This window comes from Ammospiza caudacuta, chromosome 7 (genome assembly GCF_027887145.1).
Source record: "Ammospiza caudacuta isolate bAmmCau1 chromosome 7, bAmmCau1.pri, whole genome shotgun sequence".
NCBI lineage: Eukaryota > Metazoa > Chordata > Aves > Passeriformes > Passerellidae > Ammospiza > Ammospiza caudacuta.
This window is the reverse complement of record NC_080599.1, coordinates 26,987,196-27,005,618: the sequence shown is the minus strand read 5'-3', so window position 1 is coordinate 27,005,618 and position 18,423 is coordinate 26,987,196. Positions and strand designations below refer to the sequence as shown.

General features: G+C 40.5%; 1 protein-coding gene across 4 annotated transcripts in view; it reads right to left on the bottom strand.

Moving 5' to 3' along the window:
• PTPRC (protein tyrosine phosphatase receptor type C) overlaps positions 1-14,515 on the bottom strand; it is a 57,049-nt gene extending 42,534 nt beyond the window's left edge. Inside the window, exons 1-2 of one of the 4 annotated variants that reach the window (XM_058808327.1) lie at positions 14,476-14,515; positions 14,275-14,390 (exon numbers count right to left, since the gene is read on the bottom strand). In XM_058808327.1, the coding sequence (XP_058664310.1) occupies positions 14,275-14,341 (67 nt within the window). In that variant the 5' untranslated portion in view covers positions 14,342-14,390; positions 14,476-14,515. Of the gene's footprint in view, positions 1-14,274; positions 14,454-14,475 lie in introns of those variants that run through there. The other 3 variants (XM_058808325.1, XM_058808326.1, XM_058808328.1) reach the window with 3 other exon arrangements.
• Positions 14,516-18,423: the final 3,908 nt, after the last annotated feature.

Below are 18,423 nucleotides of genomic sequence, written 5' to 3'. Positions count from 1 at the left end.
ACAAGGCTTCACCTGTGAAGAAGGCACAAACTGGGCTGATGCTTGCCAACTTGATCATTATATTAATAAATCCATCAAAACAACATTAGAAAGACTCCCAGTAAGACTGCAAGCACTGGACAATAAAACAATATTAAATCTACTTCTTTTTAATAAAGAATCATCAAAGAGCTGAAATTCAGAAAGAATTTTCAATATTAAAACAACAGCAGGAATTATAAAGATAATGAGTAGAGAGACCAAGCTAGGATGTATTTGCAATCAAACTGGTTTCTCCTCCAGCAACTGCATTGTGAAGCATCTAGACGGAATCTGTGGTCAAGAAACATCTAACATTTCAAAAACTCAGCATCACACACTGTCAGCCATTCCCAGGATTATTATGAGTGAAATCTCCTGTCTCTATATGACAAGAAGTCATAGGGATTTGGATTTGAGCTTGTTTTTGAGCCAAAAGCTTTGAAGCACTTTTTGTTCTGAAACATGGCATCACAATGAATTTTGTGACAGATCATTTCCCTAATGATCACATTTCCTGTAGTGAGGCTTTTCATCTTCCTCTATGACTGCACCAACACTGCAACAACACACACTCTGCAACACCTTCCACCTCCAGTGAAAAGGCTCTTACAGTCCCTTAGATTGAAAGAGGACTCAAAGAAATGTGTCACTCTGACTTAAGCCCTGGATCAGACTCTGCATCACCAGCACAGCTGTTTGATTTGGGGGTTGGACTTATTTCACAAGAAAGGTAGATGGCAACATCTATAACAAACTGTCTCACTAAGACCTACCATCATCCTTGTCATGTTAATTCTCATTTGCATTTGCCTCCTGCAATGCCACAATAATTCCAGATCAGAAAATAAATGGAGCTGCTAAACATAGTGAGCCCTGCTATAAAATCACTGAGACATCACTGACATCACTCTGGTCTTGATTTACTCTTGCTCATGTTCATTAAAAAATGCCACCCTCTGATGTGACCCAACTGTCCAAACAACCCTTTTATTTGTGCTCAATTTAATAACTCTGAGTGGAATTAGGCAGAAATTTTCTTCTGAAGATGAAGAAATTCTCTCCCAGGAAAAAGGATTAATGCCCTCAAGTCCTCCTGCAGTAGTCTTTGCTGAATTTCACATTAAGTTCTTGTGTCCACCCTTACTTGGATGACAAGTACTTTATGCAGAAGGTTGACCCAGGAACAGGCCTCCTACCATGCTGCTGATTGACCAAGAGGGTTCATTAAATTAATGGTTCATTTCATGCATTAATCAGTGTTATACTCTCAATTTGGGCTGTTCAATATGGCTTTTTGCTTCAGTTTTCTGCAAACTATGTGACTTCCTTTATGAAATTACAGTCACAAACAATCAACTTCAATGTTTGGATTTAAAAATACTCCTTTTTTCTTCATTTTGGACCCTCTTTTTTTTTTTTTTGGCTCCTTACTCAGCAAAAGTAAGAGCTTTTCTTTTTTTTTCAGCAGCTTTTCAAGTGACATTTTGGAAGTCAGCTATCTGAATGTCTCCATTTAACACAGAAATAATCACTATTACTTACTAAATTGTTCTGAGCTCTGTGGAACAGTAAGACATTTAGAAAGGTGCACTGAAGTCTGTTTATGAAGTAGAAATATTTTATATCAGCTCCATGAGCACTATAATCCTTTCTCTAAGCAGAATTCCTCCCCCTACACCTATAAGAATTGCCTATACTCTTTCTTAGACTGGAAGAATGAGAATGTTCTGCCTACACTTCCTGGAAACTGTGCCTAGGCCTGCGTGTCTGCTTTTATCAAAATATCCATCAAAGGTCAGGTAACTTTCATACTCATCTGGAGACAAAGATGCTACCTATCCTAATGAATCAGAGAGTGTTAGTGATTTTCCCTCAAAAACAGATCAGATATAATCACTAAGAAAATGAAGTGCACTATTTCCACGACTGTTTCCAAGCATGCTCAGAATTACAATGGTAGCAGATTCCACAGCTTCTGTCACTGTGGCCCTCCAATCAGCTCTTCCCTGGCTTTGGAGCTGGGGGCAGGGGACAAAGGGCTGAGCAGGAATCAGTCAGGATTCCTGGGCTAACTAGAGGGCTAACTAGACTTCTGCACTACTTCTGACAGCTATGACTATGGGCCGAGCACTAGTTTTAAAAAAGAAAAAAGCCCAAAAAGAGAAAAGGGCGAAAAAAATGCTATCACTGAAGAAATGCTGGAGACAAGCCAGTAGGGTTTCATCCTCTTTAGACTAATGCCAAAAGATGATTGTGCCTGCAGTACTAATTTAGTCTTTCATGAGAAACTTCCTGATTTACTGATTTTTTTCTTTCCTGGGAAAGAAAAAAAATGTCTTTTTATAAAGTAAAATAACCTTTACTTGATAAAGTGTTCTGAGCTCTGTGGAACAGTAAGATATTTAGAAAGGTGCACTGAAGTCCATTTATGAAGTAGAAATATTTTATATCAGCTCTATGAGGTGAAAATTTGCTATGATGAACAGGTGTCCCAAGGCTCTTTTCTTTTGCGTTTCCTTTAACAAATAATGTTTACCAGCATCAGGGCTGTTTTTTACAACAAAATCACACACACATAAGCTGTTCCAAAGTCATTGTCCAGGGAGCAAAGATGAATACTCAAGAGCTGGCAAATATCCATTTGTATTGCCAGTCCTTTTCCTTTCCTAACACTGCTGAACATTCACAGAAAGGTTTCATTCCATGATCACAGACTGCTCTTTTGTCCAGCTTAGAACACAGCTCCAGAGCAGGTGGTGAAGATACCTTTCACCTGCAGAGCTGATCCTGTGCTTGAGCCATGGAGTGAGGGAGGCAAAGAGCCCTGAGAACACAGAGATCTCACAGCTAAGTAGGGAAATGGTGGCTTAGCTAACAGGATGAATATTCCAGCTCTCATCAAAGAATTCTTGCATGATGTTACATAATGTACTCAGACTAAATTTCACATGCAGCAAACATTAATAATTGGTCTGTATTTCACAGGTTCCTAATTATACCAGTCTGACTGACAGAAGTGGTGACCTTTCAAAACTGAAAATCAATCTGAGACAAGCACCCCTCTCCTTAAAGCACCCCTAACTTCAGTTAATTTTTCTGATTATTAGACTGATCTTCTCTTTGGGCCATTTTATCATCACAGGTATCAAAATCTGTATGTGTGTTGCATTTAGCTAGAGAAGATCAGCAGCAGCAGCTTCAAAAAACATAAAAAGAAACAAGTATTTCTAGTTGTAGAAAGTTTTCAGTAGCAATTCTGTAAATATGGCCTGAACTGTACATTGAGCAACAGAGATATAAAACACTGAACAGGTTTTCATTCTCTTCACAGAAAAGAGAATCCAGTAAAGGAAAAACTTCTTTCTGAAGTACTGAAGAACTTCCTTCAGTGAAAATACTGATTGCATCCACCACCACTGCAAAGATCTGGTATCAGCCATATGTCAGCTTTATCACTCTGTCACTGCAGTGCTCTTCAAACACTACCTTAGAGATCTAAAGCAATTTTTAAAAAGTGTGTAGGGTTACTGTACCTGTTTCCTTCCCCTTATGGTTACTCATTATCTCGAGGAAAGGCTGTCATAACAGAAGAGATCAGATTTTACAGAAAGATTATATTAATAAACAGTTATTACACACATCTTACACAACACAACTCCATTCAAGGCTCTGCTTACAGCTGTATCTTATCATCAGCTACTGCATTTGCAAACAGAGCCATTCCAAATGCTTAACATTTTATACAAAACCTTTTCACTCAAACTTGCAGCCATCCAGGACCCAAAAGTCCTTATGACCCTGAAATCTTACACTGCAATTAGAAACAACCAATTCCACAAAAACCAAACAAACAAAAACCAAACCAAAACCCCCCAACTCTCTGTAGTGTCCAGTAGATATCTGTAAAAAGATATTCTGTACTGTATTACAGATCCAGGTCACACTTGAATTAATTGCAGATCTTGCATCAACAGATCTTGCATCTACAGAATACACCCTGTGATAATGAGGCAGTATGATTTTTTTTATTTTTTTTTCTTTACAGTCTAAATAAATCAGTTAGATCAATTACAAGTCAAAATAATTTATTATTGCTATTACTATTTATGAGCACTTAGATATGAAAGTGCTGAATGCAACCTGAAATTTTTTTGAACTGAATGTGGAATGTGGAACCTCTCTTGCCCATCCAGATGCTATTCATGTTAGCCCATCTCCTGCAGGCAGAGCAACAGCTACAAGAACTGAGAATCAGGAGGGTGGGATTACATGCTCTCCCATACCAGACAGTGAATGTGTGTGTGTGTTTGTAACACATCATCCACACACTCTGTTGTTTGTTTACTGTATTTCACTCACTGGTGGGGGAATGCAATATGTTAATGAAAGGATTCAACAGCTGGAGAAAATAATCATTGCAAATAAATATAGTGCTTTTGTATGTGACCTGATTTTTTATTGTTTCCACACAGCAAGAGAAAAGCTACCTTTTTACCCACAGTAGTTTTATCATTAAGTGTTATCCCAGGAATACTTACACCAGTTATTGCCATGTATAAAGGTTTTAAGAGCACAATGTGATGATATGTGCAATACATGGGCCTGTATAAGACAGTTTATCTTGAATTCTGGGAATAATTGATTGCATGCTGCTTTGAATGAGGTGCTGTATGTCCCTTTCTCAGAAAAGGAAATAAACAGCACAGGGGATTGTGCAAGTTCTCTGGCTGGCCACATATGCTGCTATCACTTTTTCCATTCTCAGTCTTTCCTTTCACCTCTATAGCATTCCCTTTTAAGAAATATCCATGCTATCCAGAATCAGATCAGAAATTCTTCGAGGACAAGGCCAGACTTCATCCTACATTTGTCCAGCACCTGGCCCAGCAAGACCACAGCTATGGAAAAGAGCCCTCCTAGAAACACAGAAGTGAGACAGTCACAACCACACAGAGGAGCAGCTCCTTCCTGACTTCCCAAGTAGCTCTTTCTTTCATTTCCAAGTATTCAGAAAAACTCTCAGAAAACATTAACTTGCAGCTGAACACCACAATTTTTCATATTGTGTCAGTGACCAACACATGGAGGTCCTCTGAAAATCTGATCATTTTATTCTATATAAAAACAGCTCCCAAGTGTTTTGGAGCTTACAGTCAAAGCCAGGGGTATCTTTTCCAAACAACTTTCTCAGGCACTTGAAGTTCAAAGACCCCCAGTAGGTTTAAAGGGAAAAAAAAAAAAAAGGCAAACAAAAAAAAACCCAAAACCCAAACCAGCAAAACCAGAAAGTTAAAATAAATTCTGTAGGACACTGAAAAGCCTTTTCAGAGTTTCCACTGACATCACCACTGAGGTGAGACTCAGGTGAGCAGCAATTCAATTGTGAAGAGAAACAGAGAGCATCACCTGCAGTGAGAGCAACTGAAAATGGCATTACTGACATGCATTTTGTTATGAAAATGTCTCCCTTGCTTGGTGAAAAGTGTGGTTTTTAGAAGCCATGGTTTGCAAGCAGTCCTTCCCTCGCCATTTAAGGCACCCTCCCACAATGACAACACACTTGATGACATCCACATTGTAAATGGTTTTCTTTCCAATATTAACACAAAAACTTCGACCAGCTACTGCACCAAACACTTGCCTATTTATTTAGGGCAGTGCAAAACTGCATCTTAGCAGGCCACTGAACTGAGCATTAATTACAGGAGGAAGACAAATGCAGCTGTTTCTTTTTTATTATCTTTTGCAATAATTGATGCACATATCTTGGCATTTTTCTCCTGAACTGTTCTGTGATTTCTAATTAATTTAATGCATCATGTGTTGATTCAAAAGGCATCTGTAGATGACTTCCAGAACTGTATGCTTCCATAAATAATATCTTACTACATAGAAAAGAACTTAAATATTTTATCACTTCAAAATCCTCATGGCCGAACCAACCAGTCTGCAGAAAAGTAAAAAATGCTAAATTTGGCATCCAAACAACACAGGGTTTTATGAAAGTTTCATGTCTGAGTATTACAAAGCCTTGATCCGTTACTGTCAAGGTTATATAACTCTTTACAAAATACACATTCACTTCCTTGAGCCACCTCCCTTGTATTCAGCACCATTCCACTGTAAACCTTCTAAACTGTAGAGAGGAAGCTGACACTGGGTTAAACTGTTATTATTCATATTTTTTTTTCTAAGAGCAGGAATACTGGATATCTCTCAGAAACATTTCTTTCTGTCATTTCATTAGCAGACAAACAGCAAAATCAAAAATGCTACTAATGTCTACTAAAGCATATTCTTTCTACTCTTTCACATCTTTCCCTCAAACTTTAACCACATTTCTTACCTCAGACTAAGACACCAGACTGCAGGTGTGTACAGGATGTAGAAAGATCTTTCACTTCTGTTGAGGCAGCACAGTTGAGCACAGCAGCATTAATGAAGCTGCAAACCAAGTCAAGCTGTTTTCTGTACTTGTTAAGCAGTCTGAGATATCCCAAATATCACTCTTTCACTCACACACATTGCATAGGCATGCATATTCACACACTGCATTTTGGGAGGAGGGACCTTGTGTACTGCATACAAGAGATCTAGGGCAATCATCTCTTACTGCCATCAGGGATCGAATAAAAAAAAAATCCACGTAATTTAAAAAATACACGTTTCATCATTTAAAGTCTTCCAAGAAAGTATGATATGAATAAAGAAATGCTCCAGATACTCTATCCAAAACTCATTAAAACCAGAAGATTTCTCTAAGATGCATACACATGTGGTTTTGCATTCATTTTAGACATCAAAGGTCTATCTTAAGAGGTTAGTCAAACTGCTGCAGTAGCAGCACTGATCATCTTTCCTTTGGTCACGTGAGTGTACGATTTTACATTATATGCTGACAAAGTCAACTTGGCCTGCACTTCTCTAGAACAGTTGTTCAGGGTTATAACTGCTACCACTGAGACTCCTAAAACACCTAATTTACTTCTGCCTCTTAGATCTTATTCTAGAAGCCTGACTCTGCTTTTTTGTTTATCTTACACTATTTTTCTCTACATAAATCTTAACTTACAAGCCTCCAGAAACAGTTCAGAGTTTAATACTATCTTAAATATTCAATTCAGTTTTGCAGTGTGCATGATTACCTGGAAAGGCAATGCTAGCCCGATATTTTTGTTACATCTCAGCTGAGGTTCTGTATTATATACTTCTCTGAGTGTAAAAATCTTTGAACTCATACAGGACATATGCTCCAGTTAACTAACTACTATTTCCTTATATATTTTACAAAGAGCTTCATTGTATGGCTTCATTTTTCTATTAGACAGCTATTTTGATTATTTCTCTTACTGTCAGGAAAAGATTCTATTTCAAAAGGCAATTAAAAATATTCCTCCATGGAGTCCACATTTTTGAAACAACAAAAAAGTCATTCATGCCCTAAAAAAGGTACCTCTAGAGCTCTTTGCAAGGCAGTGGGATTATGAATGAAGAACAGACAGATTGTGAGAGAAGTCTTTGAAACTAAAGAATAGAAACCTAAGCAGGCAGGCCAGCCGAGAAGGCACTGACACAGAGGGAATAACTGCAAGAACAGTACTGCAAAGTAGTGGTATAAAAGAAAAGAAGTGGATCCTGTTAGCTATACAACACTATGGATAATATAAGCTAGCACTGAAGTGCTCACAGCTAGTTTCTAAAATCCTGGCATTGAAGGCCCCAAACTGCTTTACTTGAAAGGGAAAAAAGCCTAGAAATAGATAAAATGCTGTAACAGTTACTGAAACACCAGTGAAAAAGACCTGTTTGCAAGTGCATGGATAGCCTGGAAATACATCAGGACATGCAGGCTAAAAGAACAGTCAAGTTGCAGGGAAATAAACAACTTTTGTAACTGTATCTGTTATTTTAATCTTGATATTTACAGGAGGAAGTCAGAGTTTTGCCACTCCTTAAAACTTCTCATCTTTTTTTTTTTTTTTTGCACAGAAGTGTTTCAGGGCCTAAACTGAGCTTTGTGAGGCAACTACTTCCTCCAAAATATACTGGATGCACTTAATAAGTTTGTCTGAAAGAAAAAGCCTGCTTGATTTCTGTTGTATAGGACTTAAGATAAATCAGTGTGAGCGATGGGTGTCTCAGGAGGATGCAGGAAGCAGCAGAGCTCGGGGACAATCGCTGTCTCACGGGCAGAGTGGCAGTCACAGCGCCAGCAGCCAGCTCGGGGAGCCCATCTGCTCTGAGCAGGCACGAACACCCGCCCAGCCCTGCCTAAGCCATGCACTCCTGTAACACACGGCCTCTGCTGGGGCTCAGAGGAGCTCACAGCCACTGAGCTGAAATGCTAGCAAGCCTTGTCCAGCACTTCACACCTTCCTGCAGCACTTCTCACTCCTCTGCTGTTTTGGGTTCCATCTCTGCAGCCACCCCCGTGCTGTGCTCTCCCCACTTTGGTTCTCACCCTAGGACTGGCAGCAGAGGAGGAACAGCCTCCCAAAGAAGGCAGAATGACTAAGTCTGCCCTTCTCTAACATGCCGACACTTCAGAGATACATGAGCTAACTACACCAGGTAGTTGACTGAGTACAGAGAGTCAAGCCATGTCAGCAGACTTCAACGTGGGTGAATTTCTTCTGCCTTCCTGGCAGACCAGATTTATGCTTCTGAATATTAACTCCTAAAGTAGATAGAGAATGTAAACAGAGAAGAAACATTTCCATGGTTTGCTGTTCTCTCCTAGCTCCCAGCAGGATTCAATAAATACCACAATGCAGCTGCACAGCAAAGGAAAACAACATATATACAATGTATTCCTATCTTCAGCGTGGAGACTGCCGCTGCTTTAATGCATACACATGCTACTGGACTAGCAGGCAGTTCTGAAGAGAGGTCATGGGAGTCAGAAAAACAGAGCTTGATTCCTGACACTCAGCACATTTGGAAAATCACTTCATCCTGTTTCCTCCACCCATTTCTTCTGCCTTATTTCATTATACATGCAGTATTTCTAACATGCTTGCTGTTGATTTGTTTTTCAGAACCTTAACATATAAATAAAAGTTCACCAAATTAACACTAAAGGAAATGGTTCCAAATACCAAACCACCAAGAGCTGGACCCTCTTTAGAACTGGTCTCTGCATGACAGTTCTTTTGGCTTTAGGAATACACTGGTAAAATATTCTTAGTATATCAATATACTGATGTGAGTGAACAAAAATGAACCAAATATGTCTTTTCCCTACTATGTAAGAAAGACTCGCTAGTCCAAAACCAATGTCCCTTGTGCTGTCTGCATCAACAGATAAACCTATAGCACATCCACAACCCAGCCATCTGCTTGTTATGTTTGAACAGGTCTAGGTTAATGAGTAAAAATAAATCAAATATTTAGTCAAAATCTGTATCTAATTCCAGAAAGTACGTTGTTCAGCCAGAGTTCTGCTGAGCTCCAACCAACCTGTGTCCTGCCTGTAGCTTAGGTATGACACCAGGAGGAAACTGAACTCCTTCCAGCTCAGCAGTTGTGTCTGGCCAGCCCAGGGAGCGAGCAGAGCTGCCAGGCACCTGTGTGCACACCTCTCCCTGCCTCCATTCACTGGGAATAAAGCACTGGGGTGGTGCACAGTGTGTAAAGCAGTTTGTTGTAAAGGGTTAAGAGGTCCCTAAGCACAGGACTCTGGGGTATGCATTTCTGAAACCCTCGAGTGTACCAGTACAACAAAAAAGAACAGTCCCAAACAGAACCTGCAGTGGGGCATCTGTAAGAGGACAGCATCAGTGGTGATGCTCTTCACTTTCTCCTACCTTAATATACATTCTCCTGCCAGAGCAATTCCCCTTATATTTTATCCCACACATAAAATGAACCAATATTACCAAGTCCCACTGCTTAAAAAATTCAGTTGGCCAGACTCTTGCCAAGGGTATAGACTTGCCTGTGAAAAACATTTTAATGGAAAACCAGAGCCATAGGATAAGCTATCTGAAAAGAAAATGTAACACTTCCAGCTGGAAACTTGCACAGCTCGAGCATGGAGACAACATGACCAGAATTTCAGGTTTTGACTGGGGTAGAGTTAATTTTCTTCACATTATCTATCTTGGGGCAATGTTTGGATTTATGGTGAGAAATGGGGTTAATAATCCAGAGATGTTTTCATTACTGCTGAGCAGCGCTTACACAGTCAATGCTTTTCCTGCTTCTCTTACCACCCCACTACGGAAGGAGATTGTGGGTGCACAACAAGCTGGGAGAGGACACAGCTGGGACAAGTGACCCAACTGCCCAAAGAGATATTACATATGGCATCATGCTCAGTACTGGGAGCTGAAGGAAGGAGGAAGTGGGGACATTCAGAGTGATAGCATTTTTGTTCCCAAGTAACATGCAATGGTGCCCTGCTTTCCTGAGGATGGCTGAACACCTGCCTGCCCAGAAGAAACAGTGAATTGATTCCTTACTTTTTGTTCTTTACCTATTAAACTGTCTTTATCTCAACCCACGATTTTTCTCACCTTTTCATCCAATCCCACTGGGAGGCAGTGAGCCTGCAGCTGTGTAGGGCTGAGTTACCACCTCAGGTTAAACCACAACAGCTCCTTTTGATGCCCAAAAGAGCTCAGAAGGTTCAAGATAAGAGCTTTGATTGGAATGTGTTAGATGGAATTTATAGCTGTTGTTGCTCTTTGGCTGCGCCTGTGCTTGCCCTGGGCTTGATGCCTTACAGTACATCAGTGCAGTGCTCATCTGTGGCTGCTTTTTGCTTTCCCTCTGTGGTGTTGCTGATCCCCTCACTCTGCTGTGCTTGAGGACATTTTGAGGACAGCCATGGTGCTGCACAGGGACTGGCACATGGCCAGGGCATCGCTGCTGTTTCTGTGCTGCAGTGCTGGATATACTGGAACTCCAGTGTGAGCTTGAGTCAAAGGGACTGTGACCTGTGGGTGAGCCCAAGCGGGAGCAGGATGTCCTGAAGCTTCTCTGGCCATTAATAAGTCCACAGCAGAGCAGGTACCTCTGGAAGTGCCTGTGGCTGGGGCCATGGCTGTGTCAATGGACAGCAGGGGCACCTCTGAAGGCCTCAGGGGCCAAGGCCAGCTCTGTGCTGCAGCAGGGACACCTTGAAGCACCAGCGGCTGTTCATGGGGCCCTGCTGGAGCACCTCGAAGGGTGGGGCCATGGACAAACCCACAGCAGGGCAGGAGCAGCCTGCAGGGACTGCAGCCAGGAGCAAGGCCAGGCTGGACGGGTTTGCTTTCTGAGAGGACAGTGGCTGTGGGTGAGGCCGTGCTGGGGGAGGTCTATCTCCAGAGGTCAGGGCTGTGGACAGGACTGTGCTGGAACAGCTGCCCCTCAGAGCTCCTTGGCTGTGGATAACCCCATACACCAGCACGTGTGTCTGAAGAGACTGCCTCATAGACAAGGCTCCACCTGGAGTACGTACAACCCTAAGGGACTGCAGTCTGTGGGTAAACCCAAGCTGGAATAAGGGCAAGGGGAAGAGTTCATTGCATTGTTAAACCCAATAGGGAGTGGGTAAGAGATTGTAGTAGAAATACCTTTAAATTGTTGTAATTTGAATTGCATGTTATAGGAATTATTATAACAAGAACCACCCAAACCTATGGAGGAAAAACCTTACAAGGAACAGAGCAAGTGCACCAGGAACCCAAATTGAGCTGGCTTTGATGCCCAATAACCACAAAACAAATCACCTCTCCTGTCCTGAGTATCACCACAACACAGAGCCCAAGTCATGGACCAAATGGACTCAATGGAGGTGTGGTGGACATCTCATGAACACTTGGCAGTGGTGTCTGTGTATTACACCAAAGGATGGGAAGGCAGGTGATGGTTATCTACCTCTATTATCAACATGGTTTTCAGCACAAACCCATACTAGCTACTGTGTCCAGTACACTTTCCCAGACAAAACCAGCACAGAGTGCCTGCGGAAGTTTGATACTTTTAACTTGGGGGGAAAAAAAAGTCACACCCAAAACTATCAAGCAATTATTTAGTTTCCTGAAATAAAGGAAGTGGCTCAAAACTGGGCGAAAGCTTTTGAAAGCTGTCAAATTGCTAAAACATTTGTGGAGAAGGGGGGAAATTTAAAATAATGATTTAATGGAAACAGTGCTTGTTCTGCTAGTATTTCTTTTTTTCTAAAGGGAAGCAAAAGTGTTTTTCTGATTTTTCTGGCTTGGGTTAGGGGTTTTTGGGGGAGGGCTTTGGGGTATTAGTCGTTTTTTTAGGGTTTTTGATTACTACTATATGTCTCTTTCTTATCAGAAAAATTAATTGGACACATGCTCTTTATTTGAGGGATTTACACCATGAAAAGGCCTTTGTGCAGGCTCTAACTTCTATTTTGTTTGGTTTAATGTAGTTTGATGCTCTAAAATGTGGATTGGTGATTACAGAAATTAAGTGATATTCTATAGGATGTCTGAGCTTGTGGAGGAAGTAAGACAACATTGAAATTTCTCCTGCTAAGTTTTCAAAATCACTAGGTAAAATAGGTTGCTGGAAAATAATTTTAGCAATAACAAAAGTCCAAATGCCCATCAAACACTTACAGTCAAGTGCCTGATAAGTGATTGCCATAAAACCAAAGCCTACGCCATCCTTTCTAATTGCGGCTCCTCCATTAACAAACCCCTCCCTAAGAGACTGCCCAGTGTCCCTTGGCCACAAGGCACAGCAATCTGCACAGCAAATATGAAGTATAATGGCTCTGTCACCCTGTACTTGATACTACAGCATGAGATTTAATTAAGTGTAGTAAAGAGGAGTTAAAATATTTCCTTGAGGCTCTTCAGTTTAGAAAATGTAGGGATGAACTGGCTCACATCAGACTACTGTTGTGAACAGAGAAAAATAAATATTACTAGAAATAAAAAGTTACTACCCATTTATCTGTCTTCCAGCCCTCTCTGTCAGCTAACATGTTGACTGACTGTGGAGGTGGCTGAGAGCAGACAGTAACCTGCCTTTTCTGGAGAAAAGGTAGCAGTGGGAAGTCTCAGAAGGACTTATAAAATGGAAAGTAGGACAGCAGATAAAAAAAAAAAAAACTATAGGAAAAGCAAGAGCTTTTGTTCTCTTCCTCTACAGTGCAGCATTCACTTGTTTTCTTATAATCTCCAGCAGCTATCAACCAGATTTATGCAGTGCTGTCTGTTCAGAGACTTTGAGGGACAAGAGAGCTAATGCTCAGGCTTCAAATGCTCTTCTTAGCTGGTTATCAACTAAAGGCAGATCATTTTGTTGCTTACATCAGTATAAACCTGGAGTTACTATAGTGAACATGAGGGTAGAAGCATGAATAAATTCAATGTAAACAAAAAGATATTTCAGCCCTACATATAACTGGCTGCCATTTCAGAAAAAATATTTCAAGCCACTTTGTGTCTGCCATCAACTATCTCAAATTACATTACTAGCTAAACTGATGGAAGATACATATACATAAAATGTTGCATTTTCTTCTGAAGAAAATATTTTCTTGAACAGGAAAAAAAATTATTTTCTTTACATTAAGTATTACCTCAAGACTAATTGCTCTTCTTGCTACTCTTTATCTGTAACATCGAACATGTTTTGCAAGATCATCCTCTTGAGCTCGATCTTTCTCTTAAAAAGTCAAGCAACAAATTCACCAGCACTAAGGTAATTAAATATTCCAAAGACTATTTAAGGAGCAGTTTTTACAAAGAAAATAAATAATGTTTTAAAAAATAAGTAATTTACCAATAGTAGAGATTAATTTACAACTTTTAGAACATGTTACTAACCCTCCTGCAGTAAAAAGAATCAAAACTTGAGGAACTGTAAGCAGATTCTGTGATCAGGGAGTAGCTAACATTGATGGGAAGACTTTTTTCTTGAAGGATTTAAACACAGAAAACCAGTACTACATCATGAGATGAAGCTGAACATGAAAACTACACGGAACAGGTTTATAGAAGAGACCTAAAGGTATTCTTTTTCAAATTCAGCTACAAATGTGGTTGTTGTTTTAAATGGTCTGTCTAACTCTCACATGGGACCACGCGGGAGACATTTTAGCCTCATACATGATGCACCAGTCCTCCTGACCTAGGTTCTTACACCACTGCATACAATTGCATTCTAATTTCTGAACCAAGATGGTATTTCTGCACTTTGCAAAGCTTTTCACTGGTTTTACATCTACAGAGGATACTGAGGGATCAAAATGAGAGAAAGAAAGATCAGATTGCGACCTACCTTTGAGAAAAGCATCCTGTCCCAGGAATGCAACACCAAATGCTAAGAGTTTAAGCCACAAAAACATGGTTATTTCTGGAAATCAGGCGTATCCTTATGAAACAGCATGTGTCTCTCTGGAAAGCAAAATAAATGTTATCTGTCTGCAAAAGAATTTCTTCACAAAACTTGAACCCAGAAGGAGACTAACTAGGCACATACATTGCACTGCCTGCTTATCTGTGAAGGAGCTGCTTCCTCTGTTACCCTAACTAACCACTCGCAAACTCGCAATGCACTGTAGTGATGTCAGAGAAAATTACTTCTTCAAAAAAACTTCTTTCAGTTTCCAGGAAGTCAAAGGGGTTTTTCTTAGGTTCCTGCAGTAATACTTAGCTTCCTTAATTCAACTAAAGTAGATTATTTTCAGCTATTTCTCCCCTTGTACTTAGGAGCTACACAAGACTTCACTTTTCATAGGACTGGATTTAGCAAAGTCACTTTTTTCCCATCATGTGCACTTTCCTTCTCACATTCACGGATTCCCATATATGTTATGTATGTTTCTTGAGAGAAAGAGAAACCCTAACTATGAGTCACCAAAACACTTATTCTGACAACAAGGCCTTCATAAAAATGCATCCTCAGGTGAAGTAATGATGATTAAATGAAAACCATCGAAACATGGGGTTGAACTAGATGATCTCTAGAGGCCCAGTCCAACCCCTAACTATTTTGTGATTTGGTGGGATGTATTTCTGAATCTTTCTACAAGGATGTTCTTCTGGGTATAACAGTCATACACAACAAATGGATAGAGGCAGTCCAGTTCTGTTTTCTGCAATGTTTAGAATTGGAGAACTCAATACAATTCTTTACCATGGTAGTGCAGGAGAATTGTTGTTGCTTTCATGGACTTAATACAAGGTACAGCACAGGCATTTTCCCTCACTGCATGCACTGAGGCAGTTCTCAACAAATTGGTAAGAAATGTCCCTTTTGGTAACAAATGTCCCTGGTAGATTACAAAGGGAAGAAATGTTTGATTGCTTCTCTTATTGAAGATCTCCAAGGTTCTAAAAGAACCAGCAGAACTCTGTCATAAGACAGATAAAGAAGAGAATACCTTTGTGCTGCCTATTCCTAAGTCCTTCAGAGACTTCCTAACAACACACAGGAAAAGGTTGCAAAAATTCACTTAATTCACAAATGACATGACTGAATCAAACTCCTCAGAAGATTAAATACATCTTCTACAATTTTGAGTCAAGTCTTACAACACAGACCAAAATCTTAGCTTTCATTAAGCAGTATGTCTTCATACAAAGTGGCTGTAATAATAATTATATTTTAAATGTGTTCAGAACAAAACTGATCCAATGATATTGACACTCCAAATACTCTAATTTTGATATAAAATAACCTCATCATTCTGGAGTTGTCACAAATTAAATTTGGACTACAGCCATACACTGCCTGCAGCCCTGACATCTCAGTCCCTTTTATCCTAGACAAAAGCAGGACACCAGCACAGCTGACATGTGCCATCTGATGGGCAGAGTGCATGCCAGCCTGTGAAGAATCTCTCATAAAGGTTCTCAAAGAGAACCAGGCTCTGTTCCCACCTGACCTTCCCCAGTAGTTTTATACAATCTCCACTCAACTCTAGTTGCAACCCCAAGACAAATTCCTGCAGAATGGATCTTTTCTGGCTGTGAGATATTTACAGAGCTTCCACAGCACTGAAATATTGCACTATGCCCTATATATTATTTAGTGAAAACATCACACTCTCCAGTGATCCCACTGTTCTAGGTATACTGCTAACCATAAACTATCAGCTGTTAAAATTAATGACCAAAGTTACAAATTTACAAAAGGAGGATACAGAACTGTTGGAGCAAGTCCAGAGGAGGGTCACAAAGCTGATAAGAGGATTGGAGCACCTTCCCTATGAAAACAGACTGGGAAGGTTGTGGCTGTTAGCCTGAAGAAAGTCGTGTGAAGACCTTGTCTGAAGGGGCCTAGAGGGAAGCCAAAGGACACTTCACCAAGAAGTGTAGTGACAGGACAAGGAATAACAGGTACAAGTTGAAAGAAGGGAAATTTAGGTTAGATATTAGGAAGAAAATCTTTAGTGTGAGGATCGTTACTGGAGCAGTTTGTCCAGGGAGGCTGTGGATGTCCAAACACTGGTAGTGTTCAAGGCCAGGTTGGCTAAGGCCTTGGGCAGCCTGGTCTAGTGGAGATCTCTCTGCCCACTAAAGGAGGGTTGAAACTGGATGATCTTCAAGGGCCCTTCCAATTTTAACATTCTATGATTCTGTTAGAACTCGTGAAGTCTTTTTCCAGACACAAACTGCAGTCTCCTTTCCCAAGGTTAAATCCAGAACTTTCCTTTTGAGGGAAGGAGAGAATTAATTTACTCCACTTGCACATTAAACAATGGACTGTTAAAATAAATCCTTTATCAGGACAGAGCCTGAATTTTTAATTGGCCAACATGATTATGTCAGTATGTAACTACAGCAGTATACTTCCCCTGTCCTGGAAAGAATCAAAGCCAGAACCACCCACTTGTATTAATAAGGATTTCTAAAATGACATTAAAAATGTGCAGCTGCTAAAGTTACCCACTTCTTTGGAAGTCTTTCTCTTTTGTACTCATCCCCCTGGGTAACCTGGGAGGGAGGGTCTGGTTCTCTCACTGCTAATAAGACCACAGCACTGGAGCCAGGAGCTGTGATCCTCAAAACACTCCACACACCCATCTACGTGCACAGCCTCTCATCAGACAGCAGACAAAACTGCTGTAGGTGCTCAGTGACTGATGCTAGACTGTGCAAAAGCTCTGCCCAGATTCCAAACAGTCTTGAGCTAGCTGAGAGACACTAAAGTCTCTCATAGCCTCCACAGTCCCTGCTAACTTGCCTTCTACCAGGAAGTGTTTCTGTAGCTCTGTTTTGTAAGTGGTGTGGCCCAGAGGCATCAGACTGCAGGGTGTGACAGAGAGAAAGGGGACAAGCACGAATGCGTGACACTTCTGCCCCAGAACAACTCCACCATATGCTAATGCAGCTAAAACATACTTCATTATTCTTTGGGGAGAAGCCAAGGAGCTGCCTCCTATTCCAGTGAATGGTAGAGCAAAGTAGAGAACATCCATAAAGCTCACCACTATTTACCCTAAAAGAAGGAAAAGCATGAACTCTTCAACCATGAGATATTATTCAGAGAGTCCCTTTTTCTACTCCAAGAGTGTTCTCCAAACCATTCCCTATCTCTGCCTGGTACTACTGAGCCAGGAGGAAATAGACTGGAAATATTAAAGCAAGGCAACAGTAGCAGTAACCAGGGTATAAACAGCATCTTAATACAGCCACAAGTCAAATAAATCTGTGTCACAGGTTGCCCCCAAAGATTGGCCCACCCTGCATCTGCCACCAGATACCAACAGCCACACTTCCCCTGCACTCTGACACCTACGGGGCCTCTGCCACCCACAAATGACCATTAGTGCTCAGTGTGTTTAATGCCACACAATAAACACAGGAAGCAGGACTGAAAGATGCCAGTGAAACCTCACTCTTTTTGTTCTCTCTTCATATGTTTCATGCTGCTCAATTTCACCCTGTGTTCATTTCCCTAAGAGTTTAGCCAGATAACACTGCAGCATTCACATTCCTCACACAACACAGCTTCTGAGTCCAGATTATTGAAGTTATTATGGTTTCACTTTGGCATCCATCACCAAGAATTTTAACTGGGATTTATTTGGTTTTTGGAGGGTATAATGGCATGGAGGGGGAAGATTAATTCAGGCAATGGTGTTCTTCACTGGTACCTAAACCTAATGCTGTTTTCTGTTAATGTGTTTACAAAATGTAATATGAATTAGTTTTCGTGTTTTCCTTTTGTTCAGAGGCCTTGAAAGAATAAATTACAAAGCATGTAACTAAATAAAAAGTAAATTCTCTACATACTCCATACATCATTTGCATTTAAAGTAATGCAGATTTCTTTTTGCATAATTTCCCTTGCACTGAAGTTATCTCATATGACTCAGCTCACTTACAGTGATGTTCAGCACACTGCATATCAGAATTTAGCAGTTCACAGAAACTGAAGTCACATGCTTTTGCAAACACTAAGGGAAAGAGGATAAATTTA